Source organism: Scyliorhinus canicula, chromosome 1 (assembly GCF_902713615.1).
Source record: "Scyliorhinus canicula chromosome 1, sScyCan1.1, whole genome shotgun sequence".
Taxonomy (NCBI): Eukaryota; Metazoa; Chordata; class Chondrichthyes; order Carcharhiniformes; family Scyliorhinidae; genus Scyliorhinus; species Scyliorhinus canicula.
Genome location: NC_052146.1, coordinates 80,514,895 through 80,537,322, shown reverse-complemented (window position 1 = coordinate 80,537,322; position 22,428 = coordinate 80,514,895). Strand labels below are relative to the sequence as shown.

Below are 22,428 nucleotides of genomic sequence, written 5' to 3'. Positions count from 1 at the left end.
AACCCACTTAAGCCCTCACTTTCACCCTATCCCCCTAACCCAATAACCCCTCCAACCTTTATTGGACACTAAGGGCAATTTATCATGGCCAATCCACCTAACCTGCACGTCTTTGGACTGTGGGAGGAAACCGGTGCGCCCGGAGGAAACTCACGGAGACACTGGGAGAACGTGCAGACTCCGCACAGACAGTGACCCAAGCAGGGAATGGAACCTGGGACCCTGGCACTGTGAAGCCACAGTGCTAACCATTATGCTACCGTGCAGATCAAAACATTCTCCCCGTGTTTGCGTGTGTTTCGCCCCCACAACCCAAAGATGCACAAGGTAGGTGGATTGAACACGCTAAATTGCCCCTTAATTGGAAAAAATGAATTGGGTAGTCTAAATTTATTTTTAAAAAGGTGAGATGGGTTGGTAAAATGAGATGGGTTGGTATGAACCGCACTCAGCCGCAACTATTGTAATTTGGGTGCAAAAAGTGCAACAGATCCACCTCCCCCTTCCCATCTGTGCCATAAAAGAAATCAAAGCCCTGGCCATCCTGGGTGGGACAAGAGGTTTAGGTTTGGAAGAATCTAATTTAGGGCTCAAAGACAGTCGGTTGCCTCCTAGAATAAGCTGCTGTGAGTGAAGTTGGGGAGAGATGCGAAGAGAGAGTTATAAAATTCATATGAACCCATGTTAGGGGCAGAAACGTTGACCATGACTATTGGGGTGTTCAACACTTACCCCAATTAAATGCAACATTACACATTTGGTCTCACTCACACGGCCACACACAACGATTGGATACAGATAAAGGCCATGCATTTTATAGATTACTGTTTTCTGATTCTTTGATTTACAATCTCTGGTCTCCCACGTGGCAGGTATGGTCTTTTGAAAGGATTTGATGATTTAAAGTTGACTTTGGAATCTTGTAAAGTGAAGGGTTCACAGCATGCTGTGGGGTTTCGTGTAGTCAAATAACTAGGAGGTTGGTATTTAGTTAAACTTTAAACTAGAACAGGTTACGTATTCTGCCTGATGTCTCACAGCTGGTTTTGGAGTCTGGTTCACAGACCAGCTGACTTCATGCTTCTGATGGCACTGATGTTTGCACACAGCTCCTGGCTGATCTTTTACAAACAGACAAAAAACAGCTGCTGTACCTTGTGACTTTTTACAAGTTCAGTTGCTTATCCAAATAAAGTACGGTGTTTATTACACATCCTGTGTTGTGGATTAACACCTCTTATGGTCCACCCAGTCTGGTCTGGATGGGGTAGGGGGCCATATGATACAATGGGAGGATGATGGCCATTCACTTCCATCTGCCAAAAATTGAGTTTAATCTTCCTTTTTGTTCAGGATGAAATATGGAGACAAACAATATAATAATAATTGCTTATTGTCACAAGTAGGCCCATACAAAGTCCAAAATAATTGTGTCCAGTTCCTGAAAGAAAACCTTCAGTATATAAAGATCGGGAGTGTCTGGAATATGAACAGGAACCTCGGCAGAATGAGCATCTTCACCACTTGGACCCTCCCAGCCAAAGTCAAGTGCAGCGTGACCCACCTCTTGAAATCCTCCCTAACCTCCTCCACCAGTTTTGGTAAATTCCATTTGTGAAGCATCGCACATTCCCTCCCTGCCTGAATCCCCAGGTATCTAAACTGTCTCTGGCCACCTTAAATGGCAACCCCCCTAAACTGGCTTGCTGACCCAACTCATTCACCGGGAACGCTTGCTTTTCCCTCTTAATTTATATCCCGAGAACGTCCCAGACTTCCCCAACAGGCCCATGACCCTCTCCATGCTCTCCAACGGGTCCAAAACATACAGAACCTAACATAACGTAAGTCGTCATCATGGAGCGACACCTGATGTTCCCTTCGTCCCCTCGTAATCCCTTACCACTCTACCGACCCCCTAAGAATCATTGCCAGAGGCTCTACAGCTAGTACAAACAACAGCGGCGACAGCGGGCACCCCCGCCTTGTTCCCCTGTGTAGTTCAAAGTTCCATGAACCCGTGTCAGTGGTCCGCACACTCGCCCTCAGTGCCACATATAACAGGCACACCCATGCCACAAACTTTGGCCCAAACCCAAATCTTCCCAGAACCTCAAACAGGTACCAGCCGGTCAAATGCCTTCTCCGCATCCATGGACACCATTACCTCTGGTACCTGAGCTCCCAACGGGGTCATAATCACATTTAACAGCCTCCTTTTCTTACTAAAAAGCCGCCTGTTGTTTACGGTTTAGTCCTTCGCAACCACCCCGGGACACAACCTTCCATCCTTCTGCCAAGAACCCCGAATTGAGCCTCCATCCAGACCTCTGCTCCCGGCCCAATTTAAGCCGAATCTCCAGCCATAGGAGCGCATGGTCCGAGATTACCAAAATCTCCTGGCTCACTACAAAATAGTAAATTCTGGAATATATCCTGTACACATGCGAAAAAAAAGGAATTATCTTTTCCCTCTGGGTTCTTGAAGCGCCACAGATCCACCATACCCATCTTCTCCATAAACCTGCCCAGCGCCTTTGCCATTCGTATCCTACCCATTGACCTGGGACTCGATCTATCTACGCTCGGCTCTAGGACACAATTAACACTCCTCCCATAATCAAATGGTGCGTGGCCAAGTCCGGCATTGCTGCCAGCAACCCCCTCATCAAACCTACATCATTCCAATTTGGTGCATACACATTCACCAACTCTATCGGCATCCCTTCTAATACCCCACTCACAATCACATATCTCCCACTCAGGTCCCTCACTTCCTTCACGCTCACAAACCCCGTTTTCTTACTCATCAAAATTGCCATTCCTCGCGACTTTGAATCTAATCCAGAGTGGAAAACCTGACCCACCCACTCCTTCGTTAGCCTAACCTGGTCCTTCACTCGAAGGTGTATCTCCTTTAGAAAGACCAACTCTGGTTTCAAGCTCCTACGCTGCACAAAGACCCGAGATATTTTGAACCTTTGCATTGAGCCCTCGGACATTCCCCATTATCTCCTTACCGGGGGCTTACGCCTCCATTCCCCTCCACCGTCCGCCATCCTCCCCTTCTGGCTCTACCCCGTTAACTTCACCCTAGACCGGGCCCATTTCTCCACCCCTGACCATGGTTCTTCTCCAACTTTGTCTCGTCGCAACCCCCCCCCCCCCCCCCCCCCCCCCCCCCACTTCTCTCAGCCCTCTTCCCCACCTCACTTCTGTTCACCAGCATTCCCTGCAAGCATGGCAACTCCTTCCCAAAGGCTTCTCTCACTGACCCACCTCCCCCACTCTTGTCTCTCTGTTGTGTGAGGAAGGCTCCGTGCGGACTGCACCCGCCCACACCCAAACAATGGGCGGAATTCTCCGCTCCCGGGAAAAATCGGGAAGGCCGTCGTGAACTCGGCCGAGTTTCACGACGGCCTCGGAGGCTGCTCCTCTCACCGTATTCACCCCCACCCGGGGGGCTAGGAGCGGCGCTCCGTTATTCTCGGCCGCTGGGCCTTGACGCTTGCGTCAAGGCAGCGCGCCGAGAATGACGTGACGGCGGCGCCTATGGGACGTCAGCCGCGCATGCGCAGGTTGGCCAGCTCCAATCCGCGCATGCGCGGTTGTCGTCACGACGGCTGACAGCTCAAACCCGTGCATGCGCGGTGGCCATCTTCCCCTCCGCTGCCCCGCAAGACGTGGCGGCTTGATCTTGCGGGGCGGCGGAGGGGAAAGAGTGCATCGCTTTTAGACACCGGCCCGACGATCGGTGGGCACCGATCGCGGGCCAGTCCCCTCCTGAGCACGGCCGTGGTGCTCGCTCCCCTCTCCGCCCCCCACAAGCTTCAAACGGGCCTTTGGCGCCCATGTTCACGACGGCAGCGACCAGGTGTGGTTGCTGCCGTCGTGAACCAGTCGCGAACGGCAGGCCGCTCGGCCCATCCAGGCTGGAGAATCGCCAGTCGCTGTGAAAAACGGCGAGCGGCGATTCTTCCGAGCGGGGGTGGGAGAAACACGGGGGGCGCCAGGGGGGCGTGAAATGAGTCACCTGGCCCTCCCGCGATTCTCCCACCCGACATGGGGAGCAGAGAATCGCGCCCAAAGACTCATCTCAAAACCACAGGTCACCTTCTCCAAGAACAAACAAACAGAAAGGAGGAGGGGTGGGTGGGGACAGCCGTCCTCTTATAAACCTTTCACCCCTGATACCCTTTGTCAATCCAGCAGTAAAAAACAAAGAAAAGAACCCTCCAGATCGGAAGAAAATGCCTGCTCCCTCCAACCCCCACTCTACCCGTATTCCCGATTACTTCAAAGTGCCAACATCTCAGTCTCCCAGAATTATTCAGTTTAGTTCTCCCTCAGTTTATGCTTCCTGATAAAGTCATTGGCCGCTTCTGGGGTCTCAAAATAGTATTCCCGCCCTTCATACATCACCCAAATCTTCGCCGGGTAGAGCACCCCAAAACTGATCTGCAGCTGATATAACACCATCTTGACTTTGTTGAAGCCGGCACATCGTTTTACCAGCTCAGCTCCAATGTGCTGTTTTTTTCGGACCTGTTCCCTTCCCATTCACACTTGCGCTTCTCCCAGGCCCACTACAGTATCTTCTCTTTTTCCACGAACTTATGGAGCCGCACGATCACCGCTCGCGGTGGCTCACCCGCTCAAGGCTTCTACCCCAGAAACCTGTGCGCTCTGTTCACCTCAGGGGCCTTATCCAGCACTCTCACTGCCAACAGCCCCGCCAGCATCCTCAAAACGTACCTCATGGCACCCACACATTCCACTCCTTCAGGCAGGCCCACTACCCGCAAATTCTGCCTTCCCGATCTACCTTCCTGCTCCTCCACCTTTGCTCTCAATGCCACCACCCGATCGCTGTGGTCCGACATCGCCTCTCAATCTCTCAGATCTGCGACCCTTGCACATCCAAGCATTTCTCCACCCTCTCCATCGTGCCCTTCAGGGGTGCCACAGCTCCTTCGATGGCCTTTGATTGATCCTCCTGCATCTCCTTCCTCTGCTGCCGGTAGTCTTCCTTGATAAAGGCCATCGACTGTTCCATCTGGGCCTTTGCTACTTGCACTGACCCTTCCTCCTCCGCCATCCTTCCACTGGCTGCTGCGCCACAGGTCTCTGTCAACTCCGTGGCCAGGTCTCTCACCTTCTGACAGGTTTGGTAACCAGCAGACATACCACTCCCAAGAGGGAACCTCTTTGACCTTCAGCTACACTTTTCTGTCAAAGTTGCGCCCAATTTCAGATAAAATGCCTTCAAGCAGGGGCTGCCCTGTGAGCGACCACTCACACCATGGCCGCCACCGGACGTCTCCCAGTTTTAGCCTCCTTACATAGAGAGAGATATACTTGCATTGGAAGCAGTTCAGAGAAGGTTCACTAGGCTGTTCCCGAGATGAAAGGGTTTGTCTTATGAGGGAATGTTGAACAGACGGGCTGAGATTTGAATAATCAGAGGTGATCTTATTGAAACATATGATTCTGAGGGGACTTTGACAGGGTGAATACTGAGAGGATCATAGAATCACAGAAAAGTTACAGCACAAAAGGAGACTATTTGGTGCATCTTGTCCATGTCAGTCCTCGGACACCCAGGCGTCTTTCATCTCATGGGGAAATCTAGAATTATGTGACACTGTTTAAAAATAAGGAGTCTCCCATTTAAGACAGCGATGAACAGAAATTTCTCCTCTCTGTGGTCAGTGTTTAGAATCCTCTTCCCCAGAGAGCAGTGAATGATGTGGCTCATTGAATATATTCAAGGCTGAGTTGGACAGATTATCAATCGATAAGGATGTTGTTTGTAAAGATATTGTATTTTGTATCAATGCTGTATTTCTGTCTTTTCTTGAAAGCCCATCAAGAATTTGGCCATTTCTATGGCTCCAGTTATGTAGCTGCTCCTGATGGAAGTCGAACCCCCGGACTATCTCGCACCAAGGATGGGCTGCTTGTTGCTGAGCTCGATCTGAACCTGTGTCGACAGATGAATGATAAGTGGGGCTTCAAGGTGAGCCATTGCACAGATACACGGCTACTGCCAACCTGTCCTGTTCGACATCGCCTTGTTTGAAATGTTTCCCATTGATGTGACATGGTCATGCTTCACTAACCCAAGGATCAGCTTTGTTCTCCAGAACACGCATCCCCTTCCCCCACCCCGATAACGCATCCATTACAATCTGTTCCATCTGAAATTTGACATATCTCTGATCCCGCTTCTCCCACTTGCTCTCACCAAATTAATCCCACATCAGCCGCTGTCCTCAGCTGCTCCTGACCCACGGCGCAGTGAGCCATAATATCTCAAACCCCATGGTCAGTGCCAGCTGACCCAGTCACCTTCAAAACCTTCACTCTCAAATTCTTCCTGTCCCCTCCGCTCTCTCCCAGTCCCCTCCTCTCTCACCCAGTCACCTCCACGCTCTCCCAGTCCCCTCCACACTCCCCCAGTCCCCTCCGCTCTCTACCAGTCACCTCCTCTCTCACCCAGTCACCTCCACGCTCTCCCAGTCCCTTCCACACTCTCCCAGTCCCCTCCGCTCTCTCCCAGTCCCCTCCGCTCTCTCCCAGTCCCCTCCGCTCTCTCCCAGTCCCCTCCGCTCTGTCCCAGTCCCCTTCGCTCTGTCCCAGTCACCTCCACGCTCTCCCAGTCTTCTCCGCTCTCTCCCAGTCCCCTCCGCTCTGTCCCAGTCCCCTCCGCTCTCACCCAGTCACCTCCACGCTCTCCCAGTCCCCTCCACACTCCCCCAGTCCCCTCCGCTCTCTACCAGTCACCTCCACTCTCACCCAGTCACCTCCACGCTCTCCCAGTCCCTTCCACACTCTCCCAGTCCCCTCCGCTCTCTCCCAGTCCCCTCCGCTCTCTCCCAGTCCCCTCCGCTCTCTCCCAGTCCCCTCCGCTCTGTCCCAGTCCCCTTCGCTCTGTCCCAGTCCCCTTCGCTCTGTCCCAGTCACCTCCACGCTCTCCCAGTCTCCTCCGCTCTCTCCCAATCCCCTCTGCTCTCTCCCAGTCTCCTCCGCTCACTCCCAGTCCCCTCCGCTCTCGCCCAGTCCCCCCGCTCACTCCCAGTCACCTCCATGCACATCCAGTCTCCTCCGCTCTCTCCTAGTACCCCCCGCTCACTCCCAGTCACCCCCTGTGGTGAATCACAGTAGCGTAATTCACACTGTATTACACATGTTGTACTGTGTCTTTGTAAGCTCGGCACACGAGCAGTTACACTGCTCTGCCACTAGGGGGAGATGCACTGGGAGTGTACGGGAGTTTGTACTGGGCTCCACCCACGGCTCCTCCCCCTAACCGGAAGTATAAAGGTTGATGCTGAGAGCCTGCCTGCCAGTTCATCTGGAGTTCATCTTGTCACAGGCAGGCTCTGTTGAAGACGATTAAAACCACTGTTCAGACTTCCGGTTGCAGCTATGCGGAACTAAGCCGCACGTTCGGCAGCTCCCGCCAGGAACAAACTTTTAGGCTCTTTTTATGGCCCCTAGCGGTACTTGTTCGACGATTCCCGACGTGGGAAGGAGTCAACAGCATTTCCCCAGCGGTATATGGCCTGGACCAGGAGTGGGGCGAGCAAGATAACGGTGGCAGCGCCAAAGCAAAAGCGAGGGAAGAAGCACAAGATGGCGGCCAGCGGAGACCTAGAGGCAGTGGGCGCAGGAGCAGCAGGAGACTGTCCAGCGCTGCTTTCGAGAGCTCAAAGCGGAGCTGCTAGAGCCGTTGAAGGCTTCCATCGACAAGCTGCTGGAGACTCAGACAGCCCAGGGGGTGGCAATCCAGGAGATCCGACAACAGGCCTCTGAAAGAGAGGATGAGGCCTCAGCCCTCGCGGTAAAGGTGGAGATGCACGAGGCGCTCCATAAAAAGTGGCAGGAGCGGTTCGAGGAGATGGAGAACCGGTCGAGGCGGAAAAATTTGCGGATCCTGGGCCTTCCGGAAGGGCTGGAGGGGGCAGACATGGGGGCTTACGTGGTCGTCCTGCTGAATTCACTGATGGGAGCTGGGTCCTTCCAGGGGCCCCTGGAGCTGGAGGGGCCCACAGAATACTGGCAAGGAGGCCCAAGCCGAATGAGCCGCCACGGGCGGTGCTGGTGCGGTTCCACCGGTTCGTTGATCGAGAGTGCGTGCTCAGGTGGGCCAAGAAGGAGCGGAGTAGCAGGTGGGAGAACGCGGTGGTACGGATCTACCAGGACTGGAGTGCGGAGGTGGCTAAGCGGAAGGCCATGTACAACCGGACGAAGACGGTGCTACACAGAAAAGGAGTGAAGTTCGGCATGTTGCAGCTGGCGCGTTTGTGGGTCACCTACAAGGACCGACACTTTTACTTCGAGTCCCCGGAGGAGGCATGGGCCTTTGTGCAGGCTGAGAAGTTGGACTCAAACTGAGGGTTGGGTGCGGGGGTCTGTATGTAACTGTTATTTTCTGAGGGGGGTTTTCTGTTTAATGCTGGTTCTGTGTCGTTTTCAGGGCGGGTGGGGCACTTTTTTTGCGTGGGTTCGGTGGATGGGCTCGAGGAGTGGGGTAGACTTGCAGTGTGGGGAGCTGATGGTGGGAAGGGGGGGCTGGGGCCCCACGAGGGAATGGGGCCGACAATGGGAGCTGCTTTAGAGGAGGCGGGGTCAGGCAGGTGGAAAGCGCGGGCTTTTTCCCGTGCTGAGGGTTGATGGGGGCTGGGTTGGAGCTGAAAAGCGCGGGCTTTTTTCCCGCCCGAGAGCGGGAGGAGGAGAGCCTGCTGGTGGGCACTTGGGAGGAGGGGTAGCTCCACGCTGGGAGTGGTCGGAGGAGTGGCGGGAGTTGCCGGGGTCAGCAGGAGTCAGCTGGCTTACGGGAGTACTATGGAGGGAGTAACGCGGCTAGGGGGGGCTTCTAGCTTAGGGGGGGGGGGGGGGGGGGGGGGGGGGGGGGGGGGGGTGTACCGGGTTGCTGCTGGAATGGCCAGGAAGGAGCTGGAGTCTGCAAGGGGGGGTCGGGATGGGGGTTTGCCACCGTGGGGAACGGGCCACACGGGGGGCGCTGGCCTGGGGCGGGCAGGGGATGGGTTATGTTATGGCTAGTCGGCGGGGGTGGGGGGCAGGAAGCCCCCTGATCCGGCTGAGGGGACTGAATGGGCCGGTCAGACGGGCCCGTGTGTTTACGCACCTGAAGGCGGATGTGGCCCTGCTTCAGGAGACGCACCTGAAGGTGGCGGACCAGGCTAGACTGAGAAAGGGATGGGTAGGCCAAGTGTTTCATTCAGGGCTGGATGCAAAAAATCAGGGGCAGCGATCCTGGTGGGAAAGAGGGTGTCGTTTGAGGCGTCAAATGTGGTGGCGGACAGCGGCGGGAGGTATGTGATGGTCAGCGGCAAGCTGCAGGGGGAGCGGGTGGTGCTGGTCAATGTATACGCCCCGAACTGGGACGATGCGGGTTTTATGCGGCACATGTTGGGCCGCATTCCAGATCTGGAGACGGGGGGCCTGATAATGGGGGGGGGGGGGACTTCAATACAGTGCTGGATCCACCATTGGATCGATCCAGGTCCAAGACCGTTAGGAGGCCAGCGGCGGCTAAGGTGTTGAGGGGGTTCATAGACCAGATGGGAACAGTGAATCCTTGGAGGTTTGCGAGGCCGAGGGCCAGGGAGTTTTCATTCTTCTCCCATGTACATAAGGCCTATTCCCGGATCGATTTTTAAATTATGAGCAGGGGGCTGATTTCGAGGGTGGAGGATGCCGAATATTCGGCGATAGCCATTTCGGATCATGCCCCGCACTGGGTGGACCTCGAGCTGGGGGAGGAGAGAGACCAGCGCCCGCTCTGGCACTTGGAGGTGGGGCTGCTGGCAGATGAGGAGGTGGGCGGACGGGTTCGAGGATGTATCAAGAGGTACCTGGAGGCCAATGATAATGGGGAGGTCCGAGTGGGGACGGTCTGGGAGGCATTAAAGGCGGTGGTTAGGGGGGAGTTGATCTCCATCTGAGCCCATAGGGAGAGGAGAGAGCAGAGAGAGAGGGAGAGGCTGGTGGGGGAGTTGGTGAGGGTGGATAGGAGATACGCGGAGACTCCGGAGGAGGGATTGCTGGGGGAGCGGCGTAGTCTTCAGGCCAAGTTCGACCTACTGACCACCAGAAAGGCGGAGGCTCAGTGGAGGAAGGCACAGGGAGCGGTGTATGAATATGGGGAGAAGGCGAGTAGGATGCTGGCGCATCAGCTCCGTAAGCGGGACGCGGCCAGGGAGATTGGTGGAGTTAAGGATAGGGGAGGGAATGTGGTGCGAAGGGGGGTAGGCATCAATGGGGTCTTCAGGGACTTTTACGGGGAATTGTATCGGTCTGAACCCCCAGCGGAGGGAGGGGGAACGGGGCGCTTCTTGGACCGGTTGAGATTCCCGAGGGTGGAGGAGGGACAGGTGGAGGGACTGGGGGCGCCGGTTGAGCTGGTGGAGCTGGTCAGAGGGATAGGGAGCATGCAGTTGGGGAAGGCGCCGGGGCCGGATGGGTTCCCGGTCGAATTCTATAAGATGTATGCAGACCTGTTGGGCCCCCTGTTGGTTAGGACCTTCAACGAGGCAAGGGAAGGGGGGGCTCTGCCTCCGACGATGTCTCGGGCGCTGAGTTCCTTGATCTTTAAGCGGGACAAGGACCCCCTGCAGTGTGGATCATACAGGCCGATCTCGCTGTTAAATGTAGACGCCAAGCTGTTGGCGAAGATCTTGGCCACAAGGATAGAGAATAGTGTGCCGTGGGTCATCCATGAGGATCAGACGGGGTTCATGAAGGGAAGGCAGCTGAACACCAACATACGGAGGCTCTTGAATGTTATAATGATGCCGGCGGTAGCGGAGATAGTGGTGGCGCTAGACGCGGAGAAGGCCTTTGATAGGGTTGAGTGGGGGTACTTGTGGGAGGTGCTGGAAAGGTTTGGGTTTGGGGAGGGGTTTATCAGATGGGTGAGGTTGTTATATGAGGCCCGATGGCGAGCGTGGCCACGTGTAGGAGGAGATCGGAGTACTTCCGGTTATACCGAGGGACGAAACAGGGGTGTCCCTTGTCCCTCTTGCTCTTTGCGTTGGCAATCGAACCCATGGCCATGGCGTTGAGGGAGTCGAGGAACTGGAGGGGACTGGTGCGGGGTGGGGAGGAGCACCGAGTGTCGCTTTATGCAGATGACTTATTGCTATATGTGGCGGCCCAGTGGGGGGAATGCCGGAGGTGATGAAGCTTCTCAGGGAATTTGGGGACTTCTCAGGGTACAAGCTCAACTTGGGGAAGAGCGAGCTGTTTGTCGTGCACCCGGGGGATCAGGAGGAGAGGATTGGTAGGCTCCCACTAAAAAGGGCGGAGAGGAGCTTTAGGTACCTGGGAGTCCAGGTGGCCAGGAGCTGGGGGCCCTACACAAACTTAACCTTACAAGGCTGGTGGAGCAAATGGAGGAGGAGTTTAAAAGATGGGACATGTTGCCGCTGTCGCCTGCGGGCAGGGTGCAGTCAGTCAAGGTGACGGTGCTCCCGAGGTTTTTGTTCCTGTTCCAGTGCCTCCCCATCCTTATCCCGAAGGCCTTTTTTAGGAGGGTCAACAGGAGCATTATGGGGTTTGTATGGGCGCATGGGACCCCGAGGGTGAGAAGGGTGTTTTTGGAGCGGGGCAGGGATGGGGGGGCTGGCGCTGCCCAACCTCTGTGGGTACTATTGGGCTGCCAACGCAACGATGGTGCGTAAGTGGGTAATGGACGGGGAAGGGGCAGCATGGAAGAGGATGGAGATGGCGTCCTGTGTGGGCACGAGCCTGGAGGCGCTGGTAACGGCGCCGTTGCCGCTCCCTCCAACGAGGTATACCACGAGCCCGGTGGTGGCGGCTACCCTCAGAATTTGGGGGCAATGGAGACGGCACGGGGGGAGGTGGGGGTCTCGATGGGGTCCCCGATACAGGGGAACCACCGGTTTGTTCCAGGGAGAATCGATGGGTTCCTGAGTTGGCACAGGGCAGGGGTTAGGAGGTTGAGGGACCTGTTTGTAGACGGGAAGTTTGCGAGCTTGGGTGAGTTAGAGGGGAAGTTCGGGCTCCCCCGAGGAACATTTTTAGGTACATGCAGGTAAGGGCGTTTGCCAGGCGGCAGGTGGCGGGGTTCCCTCTGTTGCCCCCGCGTGGGGTCCAGGACAGGGTGCTCTCGGGGGTGTGGGTTGGAGAGGGGAGGATTTTGGACGTGTACCACGTCTTGCAGGAGGTGGATGAGGCCTCAGTGGAGGAGCTGAAGGGTAAATGGGAGGAGGAGCTGGGTGAGGAGATTGAGGAGGGGACGTGGGCGGATGCCCTGGAGAGAGTGAACTCCTCTTCTTGTGCGAGGCTTAGCCTCATACAGTTCAAGGTGCTGCATAGGGCCCACATGACTGGGTCGAGGATGAGTAGGTCCTATGGGGGCGAGGACAGGTGTACTGGGTGCTCGGGGAGTCCAGCGAACCATGCCCATATGTTCTGGGCATGCCCAGCGCTGGGGGAATTTTGGAAGGGGGTAGCAAGCACAGTGTCGAGGGTGGTAGGATCCAGGGTCAAGCCAGGCTGGGGGGCTCGCAATTTTTGGGGTTGCAGTGGAGCCAGGAGTGCAGGAGGCGAAAGAGGCCGGTGTTCTGGCCTTTGCGTCCCTAGTAGCCTGGCGGAGGATTCTTCTTCAGTGGAAGGATGCGAGACTCCCAAGCGTGGAGGCCTGGATCAATGATATGGCGGGGTTTATCAAATTGGAGAGGGTGACATTTGCCCTGAGGGGATCAGTACAGGGGATTTTCATGCGCTGCTCTGCCACTAGGGGGAGATGCACTGGGAGTGTACGGGAGTTTGTACTGGGCTCCACCCACGGCTCCTCCCCCTAACCGGAAGTATAAAGGTTGATGCTGAGAGCCTGCCTGCCAGTTCATCTGGAGTTCATCTTGTCACAGGCAGGTTCTGTTGTAAGATGATTAAAACCACTGTTCACTTCTAACCACGTGTCGCGTGAATTGATGGTCTCATCACCTCCACCCACTTCCAGTCTCCTCCACAATCTCCCACTCCCCTCTGCTCTCTACCAGTCCCCTCCACCTCACCCAGTCCCCTCCACGCTCTCCCGGTCCTCTCCACACTCTCCTGGTCCCCTCCACGCTCTATTGGTTCCCTCCACGCTCTCCCCGTTCCGTCCACGCTCTCCCGTTCCCCTCCATGCTCTAACGGTTCCCTCCACGCTCTCCCCGTCCGCTCCACACTTTCCCGGTCCCCTCCACGCTCTATCGGTTCCCTCCACGCTCTATCGGTTCCGTCCACGCTCTCCCAGTCCTCTCCACGTTCTGTCGGTTCCCTCCACGCTCTCCCCGTCCCGTCCACGCTCTCCCCGTCCCGTCCACACTCTCCCGGTCCCCTCCACACTCTCCCGGTCCCCTCCACGCTCTATCGGTTCCCTCCACGCTCTCCCCGTCCCCTCCACCCCCTCCACGCTCTCCCCATCCTCTCCACACTCTCCCCGTCCCCTCCTCGCTTGCCCAGTCCTCTCCGCTCTCTCAGTCCCCTCCACACTCTCCCAGTCCTCTCCGCTCTGCCCCAGTCCCCTCCGCTCTGTCCCAGTCCCCTCCGCTCTCTCCCACTCCCCTCCACTCTCTCCCACTCCCCTCCGCTCTCTCCCACTCCCCTCCGCTCTCTCCCACTCCCCTCCGCTCTGTCCCAGTCCCCTCCGCTCTCTCCCAGTCACCTCCACGCTCTCCCAGTCTCCTCTGCTCTCTCCCAGTCCCCTCCACTCACTCCCAGTCCCCTCCACACACTCCCAGTCCTCTCCGTGCTCCCCCAGTCCCCTCGGTGCTCCCCCAGTCCCCCCCGCACTCTCCCAGTCCCCTCTGCTTTCTCCCAGTCCCCTCCGCTCTCTCCCAGTCCCCTCCGCGCCCTCCCAGTCCCCTCCGCGCTCTCCCAGTCCCCTCCGCTCTCTCCCAGTCCCCTCCGCTCTCTCCCAGTCCCCTCCGCTCTCTCCCAGTCCCCTCCGCTCTCTCCCAGTCCCCTCCGCTCTCTCCCAGTCCCCTCCGCTCTCTCCCAGTTCCCTCCGCTCACTCCCAGTCACCTCCACGCGCCTCCAGCCTCCTCCACTCTCTCCCAGTCCCCCCCTGCTCACTCCCAGTCACCTCCACGCACTTCCAGTCTCCTCCGCTCTCTCCCAGTCCACCCCCCGCTCACTCCCAGTCACCTCCACGCGCTTCCAGTCTCCTCCGCTCTCTTCCAGTCCCCCCCACTCACTCCCAGTCACCTCCACGCACTTCCAGTCTCCTCCGCTCTCTCCCAGTACCCCCCGCTCACTCCCAGTCACCTCCACCCACTTCCAGTCTCCTCCACAATCTCCCACTCCCCTCTGCTCTCTCCCTCCACCTCTTCTGGTCCTCTCCACACTCTCCTGGTCCCCTCCACGCTCTATCGGTTCCCTCCATGCTCTCCCCGTCCGCTCCACGCTCTATCGGTTCCCTCCACACTCTCTCCGTCCCCTCCACACTCTCCTGGTCCCCTCCACGCTCTCCCCGTCCCCTCCTCGCTCGCCCAGTCCCCTCTATGCTCGCCCAGTCCTCTCCGCTCTCTCCCAGTCCCCTCCGCTCTGTCCCAGTCCCCTCCGCTCTCTCCCAGTCCCCTCCGCTCTCTCCCAGTCCCCTCCGCTCTCTCCCAGTCCCCTCCGCTCTCTCCCAGTCCCCTCCGCTCTCACCCAGTCACCTCTGCTCTCTCCCAGTCCCCTCCGCTCACTCCCAGTCACATCCACGCCTCCCAGTCTCCTCCGCTCTCTCCCAGTCTCCTCCGCTCTTTCCCAGTCCCCTCCGCTCTCACCCAGTCACCTCCGCTCTCTCCCAATTCCCTCCGCTCTCTCCCAGTCTCCTCCGCTCTCTCCCAGTCTCCTCCGCTCTCTCCCAGTCTCCTCCGCTCTCTCCCAGTCTCCTCCGCTCTCTCCCTGTCTCCTCCGCTCTCTCCCAGTCTCCTCCGCTCTCTCCCAGTCTCCTCCGCTCTCTCCCAGTCCCCTCCGCTCTCTCCCAGTCCTCTCCATGCCACCCCAGTCCCCTCGGTGCTCCCCCAGTCCCTTCCGCACTCTCCCAGTCCCCTCCGCACTCTCCCAGTCCCCTCCGCACTCTCCCAGTCCCCTCCGCTTTCTCCCAGTCCCCTCCGCTTTCTCCCAGTCCCCTCCGTTTTCTCCCAGTTCCCTCCGGTCTCTCCCAGTCCCCTCTGCTCTCTCCCAGTCCCCTCCGCCCACTCCCAGCCCCCTCCGCTCATTGCCAGTCTCCGCTCACTCCCAGTCCCCTCCGCTCACTCCCAGTCACCTCCACGCGCCTCCAGTCTCCTCTGCTCTCTCCCAGTCCCTCCAAACTCACTCCCAGTCACCTCCACCCACTTCCAGTCTCCTCCACAATCTCCCACTCCCCTCCGCTTTCTCCCAGCCCCCTCCGCTTTCTCCCAGTCCCCTCCGCTTTCTCCCAGTCCCCTCCGCTTTCTCCCAGTCCCCTCCGCTTTCTCCCAGTTCCCTCCGGTCTCTCCCAGTCCCCTCTGCTCTCTCCCAGTCCCCTCCGCCCACTCCCAGCCCCCTCCGCTCACTCCCAGCCCCCTCCGCTCACTCCCAGCCCCCTCCGCTCACTCCCAGCCCCCTCCGCTCACTCCCAGCCCCCTCCGCTCACTCCCAGCCCCCTCCGCTCACTCCCAGTCTCCTCCGCTCACTCCCAGTCCCCTCCGCTCACTCCCAGTCACCTCCACGCGCCTCCAGTCTCCTCCGCTCTCTCCCAGTCCCCCCCCCAACTCACTCCCAGTCACCTCCACCCACTTCCAGTCTCCTCCACAATCTCCCACTCCCCTCTGTTCTCTCCCAGTCCCCTCCACCTCGCCCAGTCCCCTCCACACGCTCCTGGTCCTCTCCACACTCTCCTGCTCCCCTCCATGCTCTATCGGTTCCCTCCACGCTCTCCCCGTCTGCTCCACACTCTGCCGGTCCCCTCCACGCTCTATCGGTCCCCTCCACGCTCTCCATGTCCCCTCCACGCTCTCCATGTCCCCTCCACGCTCACCATGTCCCCTCCACGCTCACCCCGTCCCCTCCACGCTCTCCCCGTCCCCTCCACGCTCTCCCCGTCCCCTCCACGCTCTCCCCGTCCCCTCCACGCTCTCCCCGTCCCCTCCACGCTCTCCCCGTCCCCTCCACGCTCTCCCCGTCCCCTCCACGCTCTCCCCGTCTCCTCCACGCTCTCCCCGTCTCCTCCACGCTCTCCCCGTCCCCTCCACGCTCTCCCCGTCCCCTCCACGCTCTATCCGTTCCCTCCATGCTCTGTCCGTTCCCTCCACGCTCTCCCCGTCCCCTCCACGCTCTATCCGTTCCCTCCATGCTCTCCCCGTCCCGTCCACGCTCTCCCAGTCACCCTCCACGCTCTCCCCGTCCCCTCCACGCTCTCCCCGTCCTGTCCACGCTCTCCCAGTCGCCCTCCACGCTCTCCCCGTCCCGTCCACGCTCTCCCAGTCGCCCTCCACGCTCTATCCGTTCCCTCCACGCTCTCCCCGTCCCGTCCACGCTCTCCCCGTCCCCTCCACGCTCTCCCCGTCCTGTCCACGCTCTCCCCGTCCCCTCCACGCTCTCCCCGTCCTGTCCACGCTCTCCCAGTCGCCCTCCACGCTCTCCCCGTCCCGTCCACGCTCTCCCAGTCGCCCTCCACGCTCTATCCGTTCCCTCCACGCTCTCCCCGTCCCGTCCACGCTCTCCCAGTCACCCTCCACGCTCTCCCCGTCCCCTCCACGCTCTCCCCGTCCTGTCCACGCTCTCCCAGTCGCCCTCCACGCTCTCCCCGTCCCGTCCACGCTCTCCCAGTCGCCCTCCACGCTCTATCCGTTCCCTCCACGCTCTCCCCGTCCCCTCCACGCTCTCCCCGTCCCCTCCACGCTCTCCCAGTCCCCTCCACGCTCTATCCGTTCCCTCCACGCTCTCCCCGTCCCCTCCACGCTCTCCCAGTCGCCCTCCACGCTCTATCCGTTCCCTCCACGCTCTCCCCGTCCCCTCCACGCTCTCCCCGTCCCCTCCACGCTCTCCCCGTCCCGTCCACGCTCTCCCCGTCCCCTCCACGCTCTCCCCGTCCCCTCCACGCTCTCTCCGTTCCCTCCATGCTCTCCCCGTCCCGTCCACGCTCTCCCAGTCGCCCTCCACGCTCTATCCGTTCCCTCCACACTCTATCGGTTCCCTCCATGCTCTCCCCGTCCCGTCCACGCTCTCCCAGTCGCCCTCCACGCTCTATCCATTCCCTCCACGCTCTCTCTGTCCCCTCCACACTCTATCCGTTCCCTCCATGCTCTCCCCCTCCCGTCCATGCTCACCCAGTCCCCTCCACGCTCACCCAGTCCTCCCCACGCTCGCCCAGTCCTGTCCAAGCTCTCCCACTCCCCTCCAGAGTAAAAAGTGGACTTGGCTCCCAGTGATCTCGATATTAAAAGACTTTGGTCAGGACATTGCTCTGTCCACTTATTCTTGACACTTGCTCTCTTATTTTATTTCTTTTCTCAGATGACGGGGAGGTTTGATTTGTATGCTGCAGAACTTACTGAGGCAACGTATCCTGAGTTTCAACCCAACGTAGTCGTGGATTATTGATGTTACTGGGCACAGACAGCATGGAGATTATGCCAGAGATTTCCACTGTTTGATCAGGAAATATATTGTTTCACTTCGCCATGTTGTCTTCAATCCTGACTTCCGCTTGTCCATGGGTATTACTGTGATTTTAAACCAGATATTTCCTTGGGTTCAGAGACACTATCATCCCTGTTCACAGATCGCATTTCTAACCCTGTGTAAACAGGCTATTGATTCAAAACCAGCTCAGCTACTCTGTGGTTGGGTTAAAAGTTCCTAACACAGAGTATCTGATCTGATCTCACTGAAAATTAGAAATTGTCTCATGATGTCCGATCTTGCATTATGTATCTAAAATGCCCGTTAGACATGGTGGATCCCAATTCCAAGATTCTTGATCCAATTCCCAGGCTGTCTGATTTTCGGGAGTGCCTTCAAAAGGTGCAGGCTGGTTTCTGTCAAAACCTGCACCCAATGCTCCCGACCTAACTGGCTTCATTGCAGAAATAGGCCTGTCCTACTCCTCCACATACTGGGCTATCATCAACTAGTCTGCACGAGGGGCCTTTAAAAGGTGATTTTGAAAAGTCCTCCTCACGTTCCCAATGCCAGGTTATGCCCATTGACTCACTATACATTGTGTAGAACCAATGTGACAATACGATGTGTAAAAAAAAAGCTTTAAAAAAGTAATTCATGCATAACTTTTCATCATTTTAAGAAAATATCTTTTCACTGCAAGGCAATTAAAGTGTCAATCATCCAGACCTTTTAAAGTGTCAATAACAGACACTACGGGCGGAATTCTCCACAACGGCCGACACCGTCGTGAAACCCAGTGTTTCACGACGGCGTCGGAGGCCGCTCCTCGCCCCCTATTCTCCCCCGGGGGGGGGGGGGGGGGGGGGGGGCTAGGAGCGGCGTTTCGTCAAACTCGGTGCGCCGAGAATGACGCGGCCGGCGGCGCCTTATGACATCAGCCGCGCATGCGCAGGTTGGCGGCTCCAACCCGCGCATGCGCGGTTGCCAACTTCCCCTCCGCTGCCCGGCAAGACGTGGCAGCTTGATCTTGTGGGGCGACAGAGGGGAAAGAGTGCGTCTGAGACGCCGGCCCGACGGTCGGTGGGCACCGATCGCGGGCCAGTCCCCTCCCGAGCACGGCCGTGGTGCTCAATCCCCTCTCCACTCCCCACAGGCCCCAAACTCACCTTTCGCGTGCTGTTCACGCCGGCAGCGACCAGGTGTGGTTGCCGCCGGTGTGAACAGGTCGGGAACGGCAGGCCGCTCGGCCCATCCGGGCCAGAGAATCTCGGGTCGCCGTGAAAAACAGCGACCCGCGATTCTCCAAGCGGCGTGTCGCGTTTTGCGACACGCCATTTTGGGGGGGGTGGGAGAATCGCGGGGGGTGCCTGGGTAGTGGAGAATCGCGCACTACAGGTCCTTGAAACCACTAATCTTGCGTTAATAAACAATGTGAAATTGACATCAGAGAGCCTGAGCTCATGTTTTCCCTGGGAACAGCAGTTTCAACAAGAGGAGGTGTCTGGGTTCTCCGCCAAGCCTCATTCTATTAACTTGCTGAACTTTCTCCCAGGTCAGCTGACCTGACTCCAGCCTGCACTTGCCTCCACAGCAATAAAGATCCTGCCTTTGCAGGCACTTGCTCCCAAGGCAGGCTGGCCAAGCCAGGAATTTTCCCCACTTCCGCTACCTGCCTCGATGATAAAAATCGAGGCCATGGTGTCCCATCTGACGTTCTGTATCCAAAATCGGAAACTGACATTTGACATCCAAGATTGGGCAGCACGGTGACACAGTGGTTAGCACTGCTGCCGAGGACCCGGGTTCAATTCCGTGTGGAAATTGCACATTCTCCCCGTGTGTGTGTGAGCCTCACCTCCACAACCCGAAAAGATGTGCAGGTTAAGTGAATTGGCCGTGCTAAATTACCCCTTAATGGAAAAAAATATTTTTTAAATGACGTCCAAGATCATTCAAATCTCGAAACCGGAAAGGGCTCCAGCCAATCAATGACTTTCCTTTTCTTAAAGCTCTCAGAGCTGCCAATCAAACCCATTGATCAGGTTCAAACCTGTGTATTTGTGGCAGTTTACCTCTGCAGCTAACTGAAATAAAAGGCAAGCCACTGCATTTCAGATCAGATAAGTCAGTCAAGAGATGTTAGTGCTGAATGTGATGACTCAGTCAATTCAATGATCAATATCTCCAGCACAATAATGTATTTGCTCAGACAATTGCACCTTGTGGAGGCCTCCCCAGCCAGTATGTCCCATCTGATTGAATGCTGGTCGTCTTTGTGACGTTTGGGTATTAAACCCTTGCATGCTGATTCTGAGAGTACAAAATACAAGTTAAAAATTCAACACAGACGATCCACCCAAGCTGTGTCGAGGTGTCAATTAGATCTTCAGGTTAGCCAAGTAGCTGATGGGCAAAAATGAATTTACCAAATTTAAGTCCGCCAAATTGAAACACGCTTTACTGTAGCCATCAGTCAAGATTCTGTACCAGCTCACCCAGAACACACTCCACCTTCATTAGCCAGAGAATTTACATTTAGTTTAAGATGGAGCCAAGGCTTGGGAACCCTTGCGCCTAAGCTGAGATATTGCAGGAGTTCAACCAGTTAAAATCCCAAAGGTCTCTAGATCAAAACTCACTGGTCACCCGACCTGTTAGCGTACAGGGTTCTCTGGGAAAGCACACAATGAATCACATCCTCTGCGTGTAACAGCTTTCTCTTCCAGGTTCCATTTCCAGGGTCAGTTGTTAGTCCCTGGACTACTGTTATCACGTCACTGGGTCCACCACAGAGGGTCAACGTGTTGCTGAAAATTACATCACTGGGACTCCCGATTTGACCTACAGAAAACCGACAACCCCCTATCCTCACAGCCCAGGCAGATCTATAACCAGTCAACTGACAGCTGCAGCTTTGAGACCTTGCTCGCTGCTTAATCTCACAGGCCATCTGGTGAATTCAAATCCTTAGATACTTTCCAGGAATCCACATTCACAGCAAAACCTTGAATATAAAAATGACCAAGCCAGTGAGAGAGTTCAGGGTTTTAAAACGGATTGAAGGGCTGGCAAGGGGTTAGAATTGGGGACAGTCTCACAAAGGAGAAGAGCAGAACTTGGGCAGCATGGAAAAAGGAAAGCAGGGAATAATGGGATAAAAGAGCATGGATAAAAGTTTCTGGGGATGGAGGTAGGGAATGTTGCCAAGCTATAATTAAGTGCTCTTGGTGATGGAATGAAGCTGGGGTATAAATCACATCTTTGCATCGAAGAGGACATGAAGTTTCCCATTGGTAATATTGTATAATTGACTTTAGTTACATTTATTAATCTGGTTTCAGACTCCAGTAGATCATGAAAAATGTTACCATTATGATCGCTCTTCCCTCCATGAGATTATTAATTGCACAATACAAGATCTAAAATTGCCACTTCCCCGGGTGGTTCTACAATGTATTGTTCCAGGAAACCATCTCAAATATATTCCATTAATTTGTCTTTTGCCAGTTTGATTTGACCGCTCTATATGATGATTAAAGTCTCTCACAATTATTGCAGCACATTTGTTCGAAGCTTCTCATTTCTTGATTAATATCATGTCCGATGGTAACTGTAAACTATTCCTATCCTTCTCATTTCTTTTTTTTGTTTAAAATTTAGAGTACCCAAATCATTTTTTCCAATTAAGGGGCAATTTAGCGCGGCCAATCCACCTGGCCTGCATATCTTTAAGTTGTGGGGGCGAAACCCACGCAACATGGGGAGACTGTGCAAACTTTACACAGACAGTGACCCAAAGCCAGGATCGAACCTGGGACCTCGGTGCCGTGAGGCTTCAGTGCTAACCACTGTGCCGCCCTCCTTCTCATTTCTGATCTCCACCCAAAATGATTCCATTTCCTGCTCCACGGCTGGCACTGTGCATCAGTGGTGGAGGGAGTGAATGTTTGGGGATGGGATGCCAGTCAATTGGGCTGCTCTGACCTGGATGGTGTTGAGCTTCATGAGTGTTGGAGCTGTACTCATCCAGGCAAATGCCAGGTATTCCATCACATTCGGAGGGGGGGGGGGGTAGGAGGTGAGTTACTTGCCACAGGGTTCCCAGCCTTTGACCTGCTCTTGTAGCAACAGTATAGTTTCTGGTCAATGGCAACCCCCAGGATGATAGTGGATGATTCAGCGATGGTAATACCATTGAATGTCATGGGGAGATGGTTAGTGAAGTGTTTTGTCACTTTTCTATACAATTGAGAACACAAACGCACACACCTACTGGATTGAACTGAAGGGCCCTTTTATTCTTTCCTACACAAAAGAGAAATGGATCAGAGACTCCATATCCAGCACACCCGACTGGCAAGTCATTTGGATTTGATTTATTGCCACGTGTACCAAGATACAATGAAGAGTATTGTTCTGTGTTCAGACTAGACAGGTGATTGCATATAGCACTTTTTAACTAAAATGTCCTTTTACAATAGCATTTACTTTAGAGATAAACATCACAATTAGCTTTTCCCTTGTTGGAGATGGTCATTGCCTGACACTTGTGTGGCGTGAATGTTACTTGCCACTTCAGTCCAAGTCTTGCTTTATTTGGACATGGACTGTTTCAATATTTAGGAGTCTCGAATATTGTGCAATCATCAACGAACATTCCCACTTCTGACCTTATGATGAAGTCACTGAAGATGGTTGGGCGTAGAACACTCTACTGAGGAACTCCTGAAGTAATGTCCTGGGACTCAGAAGATTGACCTCTAATCAATAGGGAGTTTTCCCATTGATGGCAGATTTGCTAGGGCTCC

The 22,428-nt window shown here is 55.9% G+C and overlaps 1 protein-coding gene across 1 annotated transcript in view; it reads left to right on the top strand.

Annotated features, from left to right (window-relative positions):
- upb1 (ureidopropionase, beta) overlaps positions 1-18,256 on the top strand; it is a 188,542-nt gene extending 170,286 nt beyond the window's left edge. Inside the window, exons 9-10 of the mRNA XM_038793997.1 lie at positions 5,865-6,019; positions 17,510-18,256. Coding sequence (XP_038649925.1) covers positions 5,865-6,019; positions 17,510-17,596 — 242 coding nt within the window. The 3' untranslated portion in view covers positions 17,597-18,256. The remainder of the gene's footprint in view (positions 1-5,864; positions 6,020-17,509) is intronic.
- Positions 18,257-22,428: the final 4,172 nt, after the last annotated feature.